Source organism: Gadus macrocephalus, chromosome 9 (assembly GCF_031168955.1).
Source record: "Gadus macrocephalus chromosome 9, ASM3116895v1".
Taxonomy (NCBI): Eukaryota; Metazoa; Chordata; class Actinopteri; order Gadiformes; family Gadidae; genus Gadus; species Gadus macrocephalus.
The window spans coordinates 16,836,054-16,853,496 of NC_082390.1; the positions used below are offsets into that span (position 1 = coordinate 16,836,054).

The 17,443-nt window shown below is 44.9% G+C and overlaps 1 protein-coding gene across 2 annotated transcripts; it reads right to left on the reverse strand.

The window, feature by feature from the left end:
• Window positions 1–223: 223 nt before the first annotated feature.
• Window positions 224–16,835, reverse strand: washc4 (WASH complex subunit 4). Of its 2 annotated transcripts, XR_009527325.1 has the most exons (34): window positions 16,675–16,835; window positions 16,123–16,262; window positions 15,934–15,987; window positions 15,771–15,836; window positions 15,626–15,671; window positions 15,452–15,519; window positions 15,267–15,349; window positions 15,077–15,119; window positions 14,840–14,943; window positions 14,553–14,673; window positions 14,293–14,416; window positions 13,971–14,098; window positions 13,417–13,577; window positions 12,774–12,900; window positions 12,399–12,524; window positions 11,851–11,958; window positions 10,459–10,605; window positions 10,207–10,286; window positions 9,764–9,869; window positions 8,688–8,804; window positions 7,693–7,861; window positions 7,200–7,354; window positions 6,484–6,558; window positions 6,153–6,257; window positions 5,084–5,218; window positions 4,300–4,408; window positions 4,006–4,072; window positions 3,392–3,478; window positions 3,089–3,236; window positions 2,776–2,872; window positions 1,955–2,151; window positions 1,762–1,858; window positions 1,412–1,530; window positions 224–1,330 (listed from the first exon to the last, which is right to left on the reverse strand). XR_009527325.1 is itself a non-coding variant. In XM_060061198.1 (33 exons), the coding sequence occupies exons 1-33, from the start codon at window positions 16,733–16,735 to the stop codon at window positions 1,469–1,471; spliced, it is 3,513 nt and encodes a 1,170-aa protein (XP_059917181.1). In that variant the 5' UTR covers window positions 16,736–16,835; the 3' UTR covers window positions 224–1,468. The 2 variants fall into 2 exon arrangements, 1 of the variants encoding a protein (XP_059917181.1); XM_060061198.1 differs by having other exon boundaries at window positions 224–1,530.
• Window positions 16,836–17,443: the final 608 nt, after the last annotated feature.

The window sequence follows — 17,443 nt, forward strand, 5'->3', positions numbered from 1 at the left end:
TCAGGGTGTCGATTAGTGTGGGCACTTGCAACAAAAATAAATCAAAATTAAAATGTTTCAAACAAGGAAAATTACCTTATTCTGGGAGGGTGGGGTGGTAGTTTAAAAAGCGATTACTGAGTTCAACGTAGAACGGCGTTTCATTTTAAGCTGTTTAAACAGCAATATTTCATAGGAAAAAGAAAATTGACAATTTGAGAAAAAAAAATACTCCAGACTGATCTTGTATTTTCTGAAGTTAAGCTTTTATTTGTATTAAAGCAGAAAAGGCTTTCCTGAACAACTTTGTCTTTTCTTGTTTTGCAACGGACAATAACCATTCTCCGCTCATCAAATAGGCCATTTGAATTAACCTTTTCAGAAATGGGAAAAATAATTACACTTAATCGTGTATAAAATACCATCAACTGACTTTATTTTCAGTTCAACAGGGGTCAGGTTTGGAATCAACACACGTCAAGTCATCCTGTAAATATTTACAAAAATGGTTATTTCTACTCATCCTAAATCAGTTCAGTGAATATAGATACAGGTCATTAAGGAGATTGTCTAGACACTAGACAATCCTTCATTTCAACATGGCGAGTCCCATTTCAAATCATTTTCTAATCTGGTGCTGTTTTAGGCTGCATATTATGCGTAATATTTCAGGAAACATTTATAAAAATGACAGTTAAGGGAGAGTATTGATGGAGCATCTGTGCTATAGATATCTCCTGCTTACTGAACAAGCAAGCATGTAGCTACTCCAAGCAATCATGAATGAATGTCAACGAATAAACTCAAAATCTCCAAAATGGCACAAACAAAGACGGCACCAACACAAGTTCAATGTGCAATTTGAGAACATTCAAAATGTCAGACAAATGGATTCTAATTCATCCAAAAGGCATTGCTTTAAGACAGGCTACCATACAATTATGAAATCAGAATGACCATATCTAAGCATGGATGGGTGAAAGCGTAGATAATACAGGAGGAATAAACAATTACAAACCGCCAACATTAGAAATCTGTGCAAAGAACAATGCATACAATCAAAGCAATGACATTAATAACAAATAATTGGAAAGTAAAATTTTAGCCACGAGTTGCACTATGAAAAAATAACATTATTGTCAATGGCTACAGGAATGTTAGTATTGTGTAAACAGTCTACTCTGAAGGCTAAAGTCACAATCTAGAAGAAAGATGTTTTCATTTTTTGCCATCCAATGGTACAATCTCACTTGTGATATAACTGAATGCAATAGAGTAAATAGAGTAAAAATAAAATAAAAGCAGAACGGCTGCATTGACGTCCAGATGGGTCCGTCCAAAAATGGCGAATCAGTCCCTGACTAGTTACACCACAGACCGGGGGCGTCTTCATTCACAGTGGTACCCGACGGATTCTGCTCTTCTTCTGTGCCTGACATCGCTGACATGACACGCCGTCTAACGCTACAGTACTCTCTCCCGTTGAAGGTCACTTTGCGGCCGCTTCTGTAGGGTTGGAGCCTACCGACGATCCATCTGCTTTGTTCGATTCTTATCAAAAGGGAAAGAAGAACATTGTCACGAAACTGTCAAGTCAGGAATCTCACTGCGAATTACAGTGAGGTTCCTATAGATACAGATAATTAAATGATCGGGTAGGGGTTAGGGCATCTTGCTCAGGGATTGCTGTTGATAGACTGTGTGGCATTTGGATTCAAACCCAGAACGTTTTGGCCTAACAGTCCCCCTAATCACTAGAAAACGCTTTGTTGACCCCCTCACCTCTATCTCTCTTCTCCTGGATCTCCTCAGCCGCCGTCTTGTCGGCTCTGAAGAAGATCCTGGCGCTGCTCAAGGAGAAGTGCAGGAGCTCAAACTCCTGCAGGGGAAGCACAAGGACGTTAACAGGCTTACACAGACACAGACACAGACACAGACACAGACACAGAGAGAGAGAGAGAGAGAGACTGCACACCTGGAGGTAGATTTCCAGTCTCTTCTGGGTGAGGTTCATGGTCTGCAGGAGCTTCTCGTCCTGGCTGGTGGCCTGAACGCTCTGCTCCTTTACCACTGCGTTCATCTCCTTTATGTACTTGTCCCGGACGGCTTGGAACCAGTGCAGGGAGTCAAACTCCAGGTACTGGTCCAGGAGCTTCAGGATATAGGCCACACCTGACGCAAAACACAAGCACGAAGGGCGAAAACAGGGAATTTGTTTTTTAAAAAATGTGGAAGGATTAAAAAGGGTGAGGCTTTGTAGTCATCTTGCCGTCGAGAGTAGAGCTGTGAGGTGTGGTAGTAAGGGTAGTGGGGGTTAGCCTAGTAGGGACCATCCTGATCACGTGACCTCACATTCTGTGTCGCTACACAGATCTGTCCGGACCTCGAGCCATTTAATATGGATGTGGGCGGGAGGACTCACCTCGACCGTAACCCCTTCAGACAGGCTGCGTAATAAAGCAGGCCGCGCCCCCAGGGCACAGGGTTCAGGGGAGAGGCAGGATAAAGATCAACTCTGCGGGTGCATACTCTTGTTCTGGTTAAATAGTTGTCATTGGGTCACTGAATAACGTGGCTGGCTGTGTCTACTAAGGTTAACGTTTCTGCTCGTTGCTATGGGAGATGCCGTTACGTTGCCCGCATTTTACGTTCCCTGATTGGCCCCGATTAAATCGCCATTTCTGGAAATGGATGCGGAGGGCCAGGCGTAGCCGTGTAAGCCAAACAGATTGCGAGGTCATGTAATCAGGAGGGACTCGAAGGCTGGGTAAGGGGTGGGACGTCCTGGGCCCTCACCCATGGCGAAGCCGTCGTCCGTAAAGGCCGCCCCACTCTTGTTCTTCTTGTTGAGCTTCTCCTTACAGCCGATGGAGTGCTCCACAAAGTTCACCGCCTGAGGAACGGCGTCACAATCCAAGAGAGCATGAGAGCCACACAGAGAGGAAGACTTCCCCCCACACACACACACACACACACACACACACACACACACACACACACACACACACACACACACACACACACACACACACACACACACACACACACACACACACACACACACACACACACACACACACACACACACACACACACACAAATCACTTGCCAGTGGTGGAACGATCATGTAGAAGTTCCGCAGATGCATGTTCTTGGCGCTCCGGAACTCGGGCGCAAACACTCCCACTAGCTTCTTGAAGTACTCGGTTCCCTCGGCAGAGTTACTGGTGAGGTCCCCCAGGACGGCATCCAGAACACTGGGAAACACACGGGGCAAAGCCTCGGATCACAGGCCTCATTACAGCGCATTAGCGGAGCTCTTGATGTCGCTCATTGGGGGGGGGGGTAGTGTGAACCAGTGACCGATGCGGCAGCATGGGTTTATTATTGGTGTGGTGGGAGGCAGCTCTACCTGGCAGCTTTCTGGGTCTCCTCTGACAGCCCCTCTTCTTTCACCATCTCCTCAAAGTTGACAATGTCCTCCAGATCTGGGACAAACCTGCAAAGTCCCATTAACACACAGCTTCAACAAGCCATACGTTTTCATCGTAATGAATCCTTAATAATATCCATACTGAAGCTATTGCATAGGTTTGCTGTGTGGGTTGTGCTTACCAGATAATTTCCTATGCAAAGAACGTCAGGTATCATCCCCAAAACATGCTTTGTACTAGCTTAGGCTGAAGCCAAACCATTTTACATACATTCAAATGATGACATGCTCTGTCTTTGTAACACAGGGAATCCTCCCACCAATAAAAGGTGCTTGACTGTTGCAAATATCATAATCACGATCCTTTGTGTCAGTATTGAGATCACGATTATTGAATGCGATTACTCATTGACTCTGAAAAGCTCATCCAGTCATTTGGCTTTTAAACAAAAGGAGAGCATCGTTGTGAAACAGAAAGAGGCATGATAATCACTTTACCTCAACCGTCTTGTACTCATAATCATTGGAGCCAAACTGATAACACAAAGTAAAGGGTGTCCCGAGCCACCTGTGCCACTCAACGCGGGGTGTACCTGATAGCGCTGCTGCAGCAGTGAAGTCCTCCAGAGCGGATCATACGCACGTAGCCCATGGCGTTACCTGGGAGAAGAAGAAGAAGAAGAGGAGACCGATTCATGCTGGTGAGAATACAATGGCTCCCGCAAGGTCAGAGTACAGACTCAAATTCTAAGCTTTTCAACACAGATTCTTGAAAAACAGATTGTGTGCAATACGTGTGAGCAATGAAATTGTGAGCAATGAAACGCATCACCGGCACCCAGCAGCACCAGTATGCCCGGCACCACGCCCCAGTGGACTGTGCTCACCTATCTGGCTGATGAGCTGTCTGAACTGGTCCAGGTAGCTCTGGCCATCGGGGGTGATGCCCAGCTTTCGGATGCCGCGGTTGAACTTCTCAGCTCGGTCAAAAGGGTACTTGGGACACAATGCAGACACAGGAGCACGATAGAAATCAGGAGGCAGGAAGGTCCTTTCTTTTTTTTTTATATTTGAATATACACTCTGGGACTGATGCTCTGCAAACACTTCTGCGTTGTGTCGGCCACAGATGGTAGATTTATGGAGCCCGTTTACAAAAGATAAAGCAACCTTTTAAATTACTTTAAAAGGTTACAACCAAGTGCTGCCCTTGAGAAACTCCAATTGATTTACATGATCATCTTCTAAAATGACCCATACTGCAGATGCATAAGCTCTTCTTTATGCACTTCGTCTTCCTTGAATACATTAAAAGCTAGCAGGAATCATTAATACACTGGGATCATTTGAAAAATTGCCCAAGGGAAAAAACGTAGGCTCCAGACACTAAAGCCTTTGAAGCCAATGAAGTGCTCCACTGTGGTCAGTAAATCACGAGCCACTCAAAGCCGGCAGCACTGTACCGCTTCAAATGGGCTCTGATAAAGCCCCAGCTGTTCACTGGAAATCCACCGTCTTCCCCTGTATAATGGAGGCATTCACCAGTCCCCCACGTCCACGGCTGGGGTCGGGGGCTGCGTAGTGGCGTGGCCGGGCATGTGCGACATGATCTCAGCCTCTCAGAGCGTACGAGGGGGTCTTGGTCTGGGGGCGGGGGGGGGGGGGCTTTACCTTCTGGTCGGACTCGTCCTTGGTCTCCCTGTAGAAGCGGATGTCCTTGATCAGCCTGGACTTGATGTGCTCGTCGTACATGAACTGGCTGAAGATGTAGAACTTCTTGCGGAGGAACTGGTAGGTGAAGTTCACCTGAGGGAGGAGCGAGAGGGCCCAGGATTAAGATGTGCTCCGAGGTTATAAAGAGACGTGAACCGGCCCACCGCGGGGCCCGTTCAAACCCGTCAAACCCGTTGGCCCAGTTCCAGATTTTATATTCTCAGAAGGTTATGTGATCGCCCCGCGGCAGTCTCCCGTATCAATCTTGAGGATTTCCACACGCTGATTTACACCAAACCGAAACCGCTTATTGAAGTTCAAGAAAAAAAAAAAAGATCTATAAAAGCCCGATCTGTGAGCTTTCCGTGAATACATAATTACTGGACTGCTTGCACAGTAGCGCCACTGCTGCTGCACGCTTAGCACCGGGCTGATGAGCCAGAATGTATGAGCTTATCAGTTAGTACGTCGTTTATGGCGAGTCAGAAGCGCATCGCTTGCATAACAAAATAGCTAATTGAAAAAGGACTGATTCTTGGAGATTAGTCTTCAGATCGCGGATATTGGTATTCTTCGTTTTTATTCCTAACATCACGGACATCATGTGACGGACAAAAATATGTGTGAAACAGTGTCCAATGTGTAAACGACACTAATCTGCAATAAAGTGTCTCTCAATGAGCTATTGAGATTAAGATGCAAAAAAGGGAATATTGAACATCAAACTGAAGTCATCGTCGTGGATATAATTCTGTGCATTCCGTCGGTCCAGTGGGTAGGCTGATAGGAGGACAGGTATAAAATGTGGTGCCTTCAGAAATGTGTCGTAATATGGGTCCCACGTTTGTTTTGGGCCCCTCACAATGACTTCTATTTGTGCCCCCCTCAGATATTATGGTAGCATGTCGACCCCTACCATTGTCCATATACTGGAGCACGTTTGTGCCTTTGCTGCCATCTAAAAAGGGTTCAAATCAATAGAGCACAGTGACCTTAAATGATTATTTAGCGTTTGAACAGCGCTCACCGTGGTGTTCATGATGCCGGTGCCGTGGGTGCGGATGGAGTTGGCGATGTGGCGGATGTTAATGGTGTTCAAGTGCTTATTGTTACTGGCCTTCTCAATAAAGATCTGTGCAAAGAGAACAAAAACATGTCAGGTAAGAATGCACTTGTGTTGGCGGGCACATGGATACAGGGCCGTAACCAGGAGACAGAGAATGCAGACGTCAAGAGGAGAGGTTTTGTAGTATGGGCTGCAGTATTCTCATGCCCTCAGTGATATTAGCCAACATTTCCAACACCCAGATACTTGTCTTGCAAGAGAAGGAAGGGTCCAGGAAGAGATCTGCGCCCACCTGGTTGTTGAGGTTGTAGAGGTAGCGGGAGACAAACACATGGATGTTCCTCATGATCTCCAACACATCCAGTCCCTGATAAGAGAAGCCAAGCGTTTCATTCATCCAAGATGGGGAACTTTTAATTCTGGAAGCAGCGAGTACAGACTAGTACTATCGGTAGTAGAATTAAAGTGCCGATGTGTAAGACTTGCTCCTCTATCGGTTGCTAGCAGTTTCTAGACCGAACTCAAACGACATTAAAAACACTTTTCTCCTCCTCATACTTCCTCATACGTCTTAACCTGACCCCCCCCCCAATCCTAGTTTGACCCCTTGTGTTTGAGGTTTGCTTTCTTATGAATGCACCAAGGGCTTATTGCAACATGTCATTAGGTCGCTCATACCAACAGCCCAGCTCGTGGGTTGTTGATTAATCACAAGCACCGGAGTCAAGTTTTCAAAATGCAATATCTGAAGTTGACACGGTCAAATGAGGTTGGTGCGATTGTTTCTGTTAGTAGCAATCAGCATGTACTACAAATGTATAAGTCTACCAAATAATAACAATACATGTATAATTAAATCTTACAGAGCAACTTTAAAAGAAAACAATAAGAAAGTAAGAAGAATAAAACAATTACAAAAAAGATACCGAAATGACGTCTATAAATGCACACACAGACACGGTAAAGTTCAGCAACACTTGTTTTGTGTGGCGTTTCTTGGAGGCCCACCTGTTCCAGGGTCTGGCTGGGCAGGTGGGCCTCGGTCATGCTGAGGCCGTAGCGCTGGGACGCCAGGTTCCTCATCTCGCTGTAGGTGGCCCAGTCGTGCAGCGCCACCGTGGTCAGGTTGTAGAAGGTCTGGTCCAGGTAGTGGGTCACATAGGCTACACATCAACACATCAACACAGACACAGGCAAAGACACAAGAGATCAGATCGTCATCTCCTTCCAATCTCACATTCTCGTTGGGTAGACGAGGAGGTCGTGACCAGACAAGTGACTTATAAATAAATCTTCCATGTTATCGACTCATTCTAAACTGATCAAGCAGAAGTCCTTCCTGTATGTGCCAAATCACCCGGTGAATTCTTTCTGATTCGGAACTTATAATGTTCAACGTCCTGTCACATTTTCTCCCAGTAGGGTTATATATATACACACGTTCAGTATTCCACAGTAGGGATCAAGCCTCCACCAATCAAAGAAGGTGCAGCATCCGTACCTTTGATGTCCACGAAGCGGTTGAAGAAGCGGACGGGCTTGAGGGAGAAGAAGTGGGCCAGGTCCTTCAGGCCCACCTTGAAGGGGTTCCTGTCGTCCAGCTTCAGGTGGGTGTGGACCGAGAGACGCAGGTCCTTCTCGATGTCCTTGCACAGCTTGTCCAACAGGTGCTGCTCATGTTTGTTGTGCAACCACGACATAAAAGTATGAATGAAAAAGAGAAAGGAAAAGAAACATGAGAAAACAGCAATCAATGACATTCCATTTTTAGACATGCATGTTCCCTTGAATCTCAGCTACACAGTGGGCTTGTTTTGTGGCAATCACCTTCCTGGTGTTCATGTTTTTGCGTAGCCCCGAGTTAAATATTTGCCAACTTTTCACAGTGATCTTTCCTTGCATTTGGCACTAAGCGATTACATCCCAATTGTGTCAACATGAAATCAAAGTTACAGAAAATGTATAGTTTTCATTTCTAAATACCTGCCCTAATTCATTTTATTGAAAGGGAAATGGATTATTCAGATGACGTTGAAGATGACCAAGAAGTTGCAGGGACAAGTAGATTTGCAGTTCAGGCGGTTTAACGCAGAGTCGGGTACAGCCAGACTCTTGTTATAGCATACCTTAACAGTGTGTGTGCATGGTGAAGCTGTCTGGGAATCAATTTATTTAATACCCTCGCCTGAGGGGATAGGATTCCCGGAGAGCTAGTGTATATCGCTGTGGTGTGTGGTGCGTTTCATATACAACATTGCTCATTGTAACACTCATACAACGACGGCACTCAAAAAGTGGCCGTGGGTCATAACATATCTGTCTTAGGAATCTCAGCCCAAACAGCCTAGTTGAAACATTGGGTTCACTGGCTCTTTAAACTGTAATGCTATAACTAACTACTAATCGGTACTCGGTATCGGCAAGTACCCAAATACAAGTATTTGTACTTAAAGAAGGGAAATCTGTGAATCCCTGCTAACCCTAACCGCTGCTCACCTCGTGGAACACGTCCATGATCTCCTCGTGGTAGCACTCCAGCAGCTGGTCACATGACTCCACGTGCTTGGCGTGCAACATGCACGGCACGCAGTCCCTCAGGGCCGTGAACATGTACTGTTTCAGCCAATCACAGAGGGGCGCCGGAGAGAGCATGGGAGGAGTGAAGGGAAATAGTGGCAATCATTTAGTATATTTCAAAAACACACGACTCATGAAAATAAAATAAAATCGTAACTAAATCCTTCCCCAGGACCTCGATGAATGAAGCATGGTCTCACAGTAACACAATGCAGGGTAGTGTAGTAGCTACGTAGCTACGTAGCTAGTGGTGTTCCAACTACCAGCCGAAATGTACTAGGTTCCATCACACAGCCTACCTTTAGGCATCCTTGAGAAGACACCTGCTCTTTTTAAGGCTGTTTCTGATTGGCCTACGAGTCAGTCTGGATTAAAGAGTCGGTATGGGGGGGGTATCTATTTTTCCATACCTCAATGACAATTCCTGACATGACGCCCCGCCCCCAATTTGTTGTTGTTGTTGAGCTGCCTGTCTAGCCTTCAGTGCTGTGTGTATTCTATGCAATTATCTTACCTAGACAAGTCTTGCTGGTTTTAAATACTTAAATAATAATAATAATAATGTCATATAATAACAAATAGATAGGAAATAAGCTTCCTTATTCCAAAGATCCTTTCTGGAGGAGCCAGGGACACCGCAGATACCAACATACACGAGGCGATTTGCAGGTGGCAGACTGGCAGTGGACTCAAATCTTGTGGCTATTTAACCGTTTTGTTGTTGGAAGTCATTTCAAGAGGTCACCAGTGCCACCACCTTTAGCTCTGCAGCCTGTTCCACTAGTAGAGCCTGCCCTCTGGTGGCGTGTGCGGTGCACTACAACTCATCCCCTCAACACAACACCCCCTCATCAGCGCCATCTGTATTCTGGGTGCATAACTTAGGAATTTCTAAATACCCCGTGTACCGCCAGACTTTGATACCCAAAACTACTAAATAGTAGGCATCCCCTTTTAGCTTTGGTGAAATCGTAAATAGACAGTGTGTTGCGTACGTGTAGCCGTGCTGAATCCACTGCGTTGTCGTACACGTCGTCGAGGTAGATGGGAAACACAGCCCTGTGCCAGTACAGGAAGCTGCAGTCACACTGGAGCCTGACCCTGAGGAACAAGGAAAGAGCCCTTGGCACACGATGGTGGGACATTTTCTAATTGAATGTCCTAACAGACGAGTCAATTATGTATTCCACTGTGGACCCTTGGTACTCTTGGCTTACATTTTGTGTCCGTATGTCATGATACTAGGAAAAGGTTATAAAACTCATGAATGCTAGCCCTAATGCTAGGCAACAGAATAAGACGCAAACCCTATCCATTCTTAGACGACTACCTAAAGAAATCGTCTAAGGTTATTCTCCCTCTTTTTTGGCAACAAAGCTGTTTTTTTGAGTGTTGGCAGATTGGCTTCAAGCAAAGACGCTGACTGTGATCCCCTCACCTCTCCTTCAGCTCGCTCATCAGATCCAGCTTCTTCAGCACCAGCTGTAAGGGCAGCAGCTCCTCGTCCTTGAAGGTTTTCTGCAGAGAACCAAGACACGTGTCCCACCGCACGTCAACCAACAGCAAGACCGGCCAAATAGTACAAACTTACATCCACCATCCATCCATCCAACCTCCACCCATCAATCATCCATCCATCATCCATCCATAATCCGTGGTTTGCGTTGGGCCCGGCGGGCTGCTGTCGTACCATCTGGGTGCCCACGCTCAGGGCCAGGGAGATGGCCAGGCGGCGCTCCCGGGTGCTGGGCCCGTTGAGGGCGTTCTCCGCCAGCACCAGTGACGACAGGACGTCCAGCCGCTGCTCACTGTACTTCTTGTCAGAGATCACCCTCCTCTGCAAGAAGTACAGAGGACACGTTGAGATCACATTGAAGTCCTGTTGGTGGTTTGCCCCAACGATGACATTGCCGACATTCAAGATTGCTTTGGACCATATTTAAGTGAGCATCTCTATTAGCATCTCTATTAGCATATGGACTAGGGATGGCAAAAATGTAAAGTATTCTTGACCGGCCACCGAGCCTCATTAACCGGTTAACCGATCAGATTAAAATGTGCTATTTGAAATAACAGCCATTTCGGGCCGCGCCAGCTATTTCGTATCTCTCTCCCGTTCCGCCTCCGACTCTCACACACACACACTCTCTGAGTGAGAGCCAGTGGCTCTAACCGCGGCCCGACCTGTGTTTGAATTGAAACACGAGGCATGCTTACTGCAAGTTGACCGTGTGTAGAGAGAGCGTGCTCGAACGCCCACAATGGTCTGAGATGGCGCGGACCTGGTTGAGACCCTGCGCGGGATTCACCAAGGGGCCAATCGGAAGAGGGCCAGCGTTAGGAGTTCATTTGAAACATTGCCGCTGCTCATTTAAGACAATGACAGCTCAGAAGAGACGCCGCTTGTTTAGTTTGTAGGAGACGGAAAAATTGAGGGTAAGGGATTATTTTTTTCACGAACTGTAGTCTTATAGCGTTTAGTCTAATGTCCATAATAATTTAGAGATCATATTCTCCGCCGCTTGCATGCGGGAATAATTAAGACTTGAGGAGAAATTAAACAGTGGGCTAGAGACGCGGTGTCCGTTCAACTTCCAATAAGTCACCTCATCCTATTTTTTTTATTTACCGACAAGCGACAATTTTGATCGGTTAACGTTGATACGGTCAACCATTGGCCAAACGGTCATCGGTTAACATCCCTAATATGGAATAGCATCACATCGGCCAAGGGGTTAACCTTTAGCCAATGTAAGGGTTAAGCCTAACCCCTAACCCCAACACTGGTTTTACCCCCTCTCTTTATCATCTGCTTTATTAAGGTACACAGAAGAAGCCCCGTGTCTATTACCTCCAGAGTAGCAAGAGCGCAACTCGTGCCACCCGATGATAGGGTGTGTGAGTGTGTGGGTCATTATATACTCATCTAAATAACGCAAGCACGCCCCTGCAGTTAATATAAGCGAAGTGACAACAAGAGTGAACTCCACCCAGCCCCCAGTGTAACACAGCATTCAAAATACTGTCAGCATCCGCTACGGATACATGTCAATACATATCTAAATTGTGTTTTTTCCCGTACCTTGGCGGCGCCGATGGCGGTCAGGGCCTGTGACTGAAGCTGCTGGGTTATGTGGGAGACGGAGTCCGCCACCACCATGGAGCGCCGGTGGAAGGTGTGCTCCACAGCCTGCCAACACAACAGGTGGACGTGCACTTTGAGGGCTGAACAGCCAACTGGGTCGGCGGCTTCATCGTTAACGAACGCAGGCGGTCAGCTGGCCTATCTTGCTAAGCTAACTCGGGACCAACTGACTCAGTTAACTTTATCAGGAATGAGTGATGGTCAGAAGGACTGAAGCAGTCACACCGAGACTGGATATTTTATTGTTATGTCGTTTTCGAAATGGGCTCCACTTCGACACATGATGGGACAGTGATGATTCAGGGACAGTGGCTAGAAGGAAAACATTGCTTACTGCTATGAACTCAAGTCCACTGGATGTTGACAGGGGGCCAGTGTGTGTCTATTCTTTCTGTTTAACAATCTAAACTAAGGCTGTCATTTCAGAGACACCGACAAACAGGGTCATTGTTCAGAGGATGAAACGTGTTCATGCCATCACACACCTTGAGCACCTCGACCAGTCGACAGAGGGCCTTCACAGAGGTCTTGGTCATGGGCCGCTGCATGGACATGTACATGTTCATGGTGGTCTTGATGATGGTACTGATGCTATAGGCATAAAGGATTCCCTGGAGAGGAACAGACAAGGAACACTGAAGGTTTTTATCTTGTCCAACTTAATGTACATGTTTCTGTACATGAAATAATTTAATGTGACATGGCTTGTATATTAACATCAATATATTTAACCAATAGATGCCAGGAGTCGAGTACTTCAATGCAGGTTATGAAAAAACAAATCTAACTTAATCTTCATTATAGCGATTACTCAAGAGCATAGCCCAATCATTTGACAGAAGACCTTGGTTTGACTGTACCTGTAGGAAGATATTACATCTGCCGTTTAAGTCCTCTGCCAACTTCTCACTTCGATGCCCCCTCGACAGGATGGCCTCCATCTTCATCATCCAGGAGGTCACAAATACATAGTATGACTGCACGTCCCTAAGGAATACAAACAGGGCAAGAAACCAACTTGACAAATAGCTTCGCTGCCCTTGATTTCTTCATATCAATAGATAAATATATGGAATACATATAGAGTGGGAGAAAAATAAACATAAAAGGACGAACAACTAGGGAAAACAGAAATAGTCTGACAGATACTGGGTTATTTGTAAAAACAACCATTAGAGGAACAAAACATAGATTCAAGGTCCCATGAGAGTGTGATTAGCCGTTACAAGCCGTTTTGAAAATCGGGCTCTTCTGACAATGAAAGTGGGCGTGTCCACCTAGATGTAGGCTAGATAGATCCGCCTACCAGCCTACACAGTGGACTGTAGAAAACGTTGCTCATCTATCCGTCACACATCTAGGTGGACATGCCCACTTGTGATCTCAGAAGAGAGAAATTATCAAAAAAATAAAAAAAATAACTACGAATAATCATTAAGGCCTTTGCTTCCAGTCACCCCTACACTAAACTGAGTGCAACCGACTGTTGAAACTCAAACTGACTTTGTGAGCGCCTGGGACTTGTGCAGTAGGTACGTGTCCCTCTGTGCCTTGATGGCCTGCAGGCTCTTCTTGTCCAGCATCTTGGCCGCCGCCTGCACCTTGGTACTGAGGAAATTGTCGGGGAACCAGAGGATGTTAGCAGTCAGCGTCACAGCGGGAACCTGGGACAGGAAAGGCAGCAAACAAACAAAAGAAGACTAATTAACACCAATCACCCTGCTTCTAGTGGTAAAACTCAATAGAACAGCAGGCACCGTAGTGAGGTTTGCATCAAGTATTCACTGATTGGTCGAGCAGGTAACAGGCATTGTGTTTTGATTTTCGACAGCCAAACGTGAGTGTAAAGGTTTTCAACATGCTTCCTGTTGAGCTGCCTCAGTCTCACAATTCCATATTTGCTTATTGGTTCACGTACATTGAGGTCAGAAGCGCTATACTGCCCCCTTGGTTAAACATTGACATGACGTAGAAGTATTAATAAAGGACTATTAGAGGGACTACTACTACAAGATTGACGGTTACAGTTCTGCAAATTAAGCTGTTGGTGGACGTACCTTTTTACAGACATCCAGGAGAGATTTGTAAAGCTTCTTGTCAACGGTCCTGAAGATGTAAAAGTGAAGCACGAAGAGACTGCAGACCCCGGCGTACTTATCCCTTTGGTCTATTTCAGAAGGCTCACCTGAGACACACACACACACACACACACACACACACACACACACACACACACACACACACACACACACACACACACACACACACACACACACACACACACACACACACACACACACACACACACACACTAAACATCTTGCCGAAATGAAAGATGAGAAACCTTGATTCAGGCTATAAAGTTAATCAAAACTGTACCGATCTTGGACTCCACATTAGTGAATATTGTGCGTATGTTGAAGGCAAACTCTTCGGCGAATGCACTGTTTTTGGCCACAGACACTCCTTCAGCGGGGTCATCGAACCTCTGCTCCACACAAGCCTGTTACACACACACACAAGCAAACATTGGTAGTGATTAAAATACAATAACAAGTAGAAAATTCCAAGGAAAGGAAAAATTATCCATTATCTTATTTATTGAACCAGTCTAAAGTTTCCACACACTGTGGCCTAACCTGTAGTATCATTCCATCAAGCAGCTGTCCTTCCAGCTTCAGAAGGAGCTTCTCAAAAGGTTTCAGCTTCTCTTCCCGGATGGAGAATTTACCCGGGTTATGGTGCACTGACTTAAGCAACCTAAGAAACAGGCCGATTACCTCATTAATGGAAACTTAGCGTAGTAGGCTTAAAACAAGTCTGTTATCAAAAGATTGAGCCAGGGATGTTCAATCATACAATCGATTTTACTTATTTGGTCAGACTTTTTGCATTTTAACCATCATGACCAGGAAGGTGCCTTTACCTTTTGTACATCTGCCAGTGCTCCTTAAGTGTACCATGGTTTTCCATGATCTCGTCCAGGGTCAGCAGTACCACCAGTAGCTCTCCGAGGTGCTCATACACGGTCTACGTTGGTAGGAAGGGGGAGTGTAGACACATCAGGAACATTAAATGCAAGTGGATTACGATACGGTGACAAAACTGAGTGAGAGTAGAAAACAAGGATAAAGCAAGAACAAAAGCATGCTATATAAATTACCTGGAAATGGACCCCCGATGATTCAATGATTTTCGCTGAACCTCTGATATAAAAGATGGGAGTATGGTTGATTTGATGTGATACAACTGTTAAGACTATTACCTCATATGAGCATGACCAATACAAACAGATAGCAGCTAATATGTGTAACATGCATCTATGTGAGACAGCCACTGCATATGGATCCTACTTGTTGTTATTGTAAAGGGCTGCCAGCTGATGCACAATGTTGACGACCACCTCAAAACATCTGGACACGAAACAGGACAATTCCTAAAGAGAACACAGCACAATGTTACCACAGGGAAAGTAGAAGACAAATACCTGAAAATAGAAAGGGCTTCATAGGGATTTGTAACAAGCATAAAATCATACCTGTAGAAATGATATGAATCTACCCATCTGAATCTGGGATTCTCCTTCAACAACACTGGTGTCCGACACTAAATACAAATAAAGTCAAAACAATAACAGTAAGCAAACAAAGCACACATAGTTTGTAAATCTTTACCAAGACTGAAATAATACACAATAATATATGGCTATTACCTCCTTCCCCATAGTACAACAGACCATTGTAAAACTTGGTTTCTGCCTGGGAGGGAAAGGAAAAGGTTAGTAGAACATCAACGTCACTTTGAGAATAGACTCTGATGAATAACACTAGCTAGATGGAGGGGAAACGAGATCCTACCTCATACTTAAGCTTCTTCACTTCACTGCAGAGAGCAGCATATACTGTGATGACCTTGTTCAGAACCTGTAACCCCAAAACAAACAATGAAGTCTGCTTCAACCCAATTGTGAACAACCCAGTAGGGGTATTCTTTGGTTATTACTCTGGGTGGACAACATACCTTGTTGTCTGTTTTAATTAACTCCAGTAGGGACGACTGTTCACGTGGAACAAGCTAGAAATCAAATAATTGTAATGTTTAAATGTAAATAAACTAAATGGACTCAAGTTAAAAGGACTATAAAGACGGCGGCTGAAATCCAACACACACACACACAAAATGTTTGGAATGATGATTTTACAGTTGTACCTTCAGTGCAATAGGGTCCAGGGTGAAATCCCAAACATCTCCTATGGACTCATCCAGGGCATCCTCTATGCCTTTCAGCTGGGATGTGTACTCCTCGAGGAACTTCGCATAGTTCTTGAGCTGGACCTCAGTGTGGATTTCTAATGAGACACATTCTTTTAAATACGATTTGAATGCACAAGCGTGTTGCAATATTTACTCTTCAGAAACATTAACTTTGCACAGCAAGACTGGCAGAATGGTAAACTTGCTAAGATACAGGTTGTTCAGCTAATGTAGCTTGGACCAATAACGTTATATATTAATAGTAGTATGTGGCGTTGGCTGATCTTGACAAAAATTATATACATCGATATTGTCAGTCTTCATTCTGTGATAACGTGTTTCACTATCTCGTCGTGGACGGAAGCACTAGTGTATTTACAAGAAGGATAAATAGATTGCACCAAAAAAACAATAAAGCTAGCAATGCTAATAGTTGTCACTGACAGTAGCAGGCAGCTACATTTCCAGGAAGCTAATCGACTGGCACGAATAAGAGACAATACTTACTCTGTGACCCATCGTCAAAACGATCAAACTCCCAGTCAGGTGCGATCGTTTCTCCAGCCATACTGTCATCCAAGTACAATATTGCTGCGTCGGAAAATAGTTACGTTTGGCTGGAAGATCCCGTGATTTGACTCATGACCGTAAATGGCCACCGGTTGTTATGGGTAATGAAGTTCCGAGTGGCATGATCAACAAGCCGCAGTGCCCATCACTAGACAAAATTATATAAAATGGAATTGAAGCACATCACTGCCATAATTATAACAATGACAACATAGAAAACATTGATAGAAAACTAGTAAAAATGTGCGTGTGCAGTGGGCGGGTCGAAAAAATAAAAAGGGGACATTCTGCACAACAAAGGGGCCCAACCAGCGTGCAAAAAGCTATGATGTATCGTGTATGAGGAAATAGTCCTCATCCTTGATTAAGATTAGCATTAAATTATAAGGAGATCCAGATCAAAGTAATTAATGATATGACAATTAAATTACAACCACACCTCTATGATAAAACCACACAGAACTATAAAACATTTACAATATTTATTCCACAAACACAGCAAAACACAGAGGGAACTATTAACATTTGTTTCACAAACACACACAGGCGTGATGATGTAAATGAAAGCTATGATTTGGGTGCTTAGTAGTCAGGGGACGGAGATGGTGGGTGGTGGAGTCATAGCAGAATTCTTCTTTTTGCCATGTGTTTGTAGATGTCAATGACCTCGTTATGGTCAATTGGGATATCCCTTTCAATTGATAGC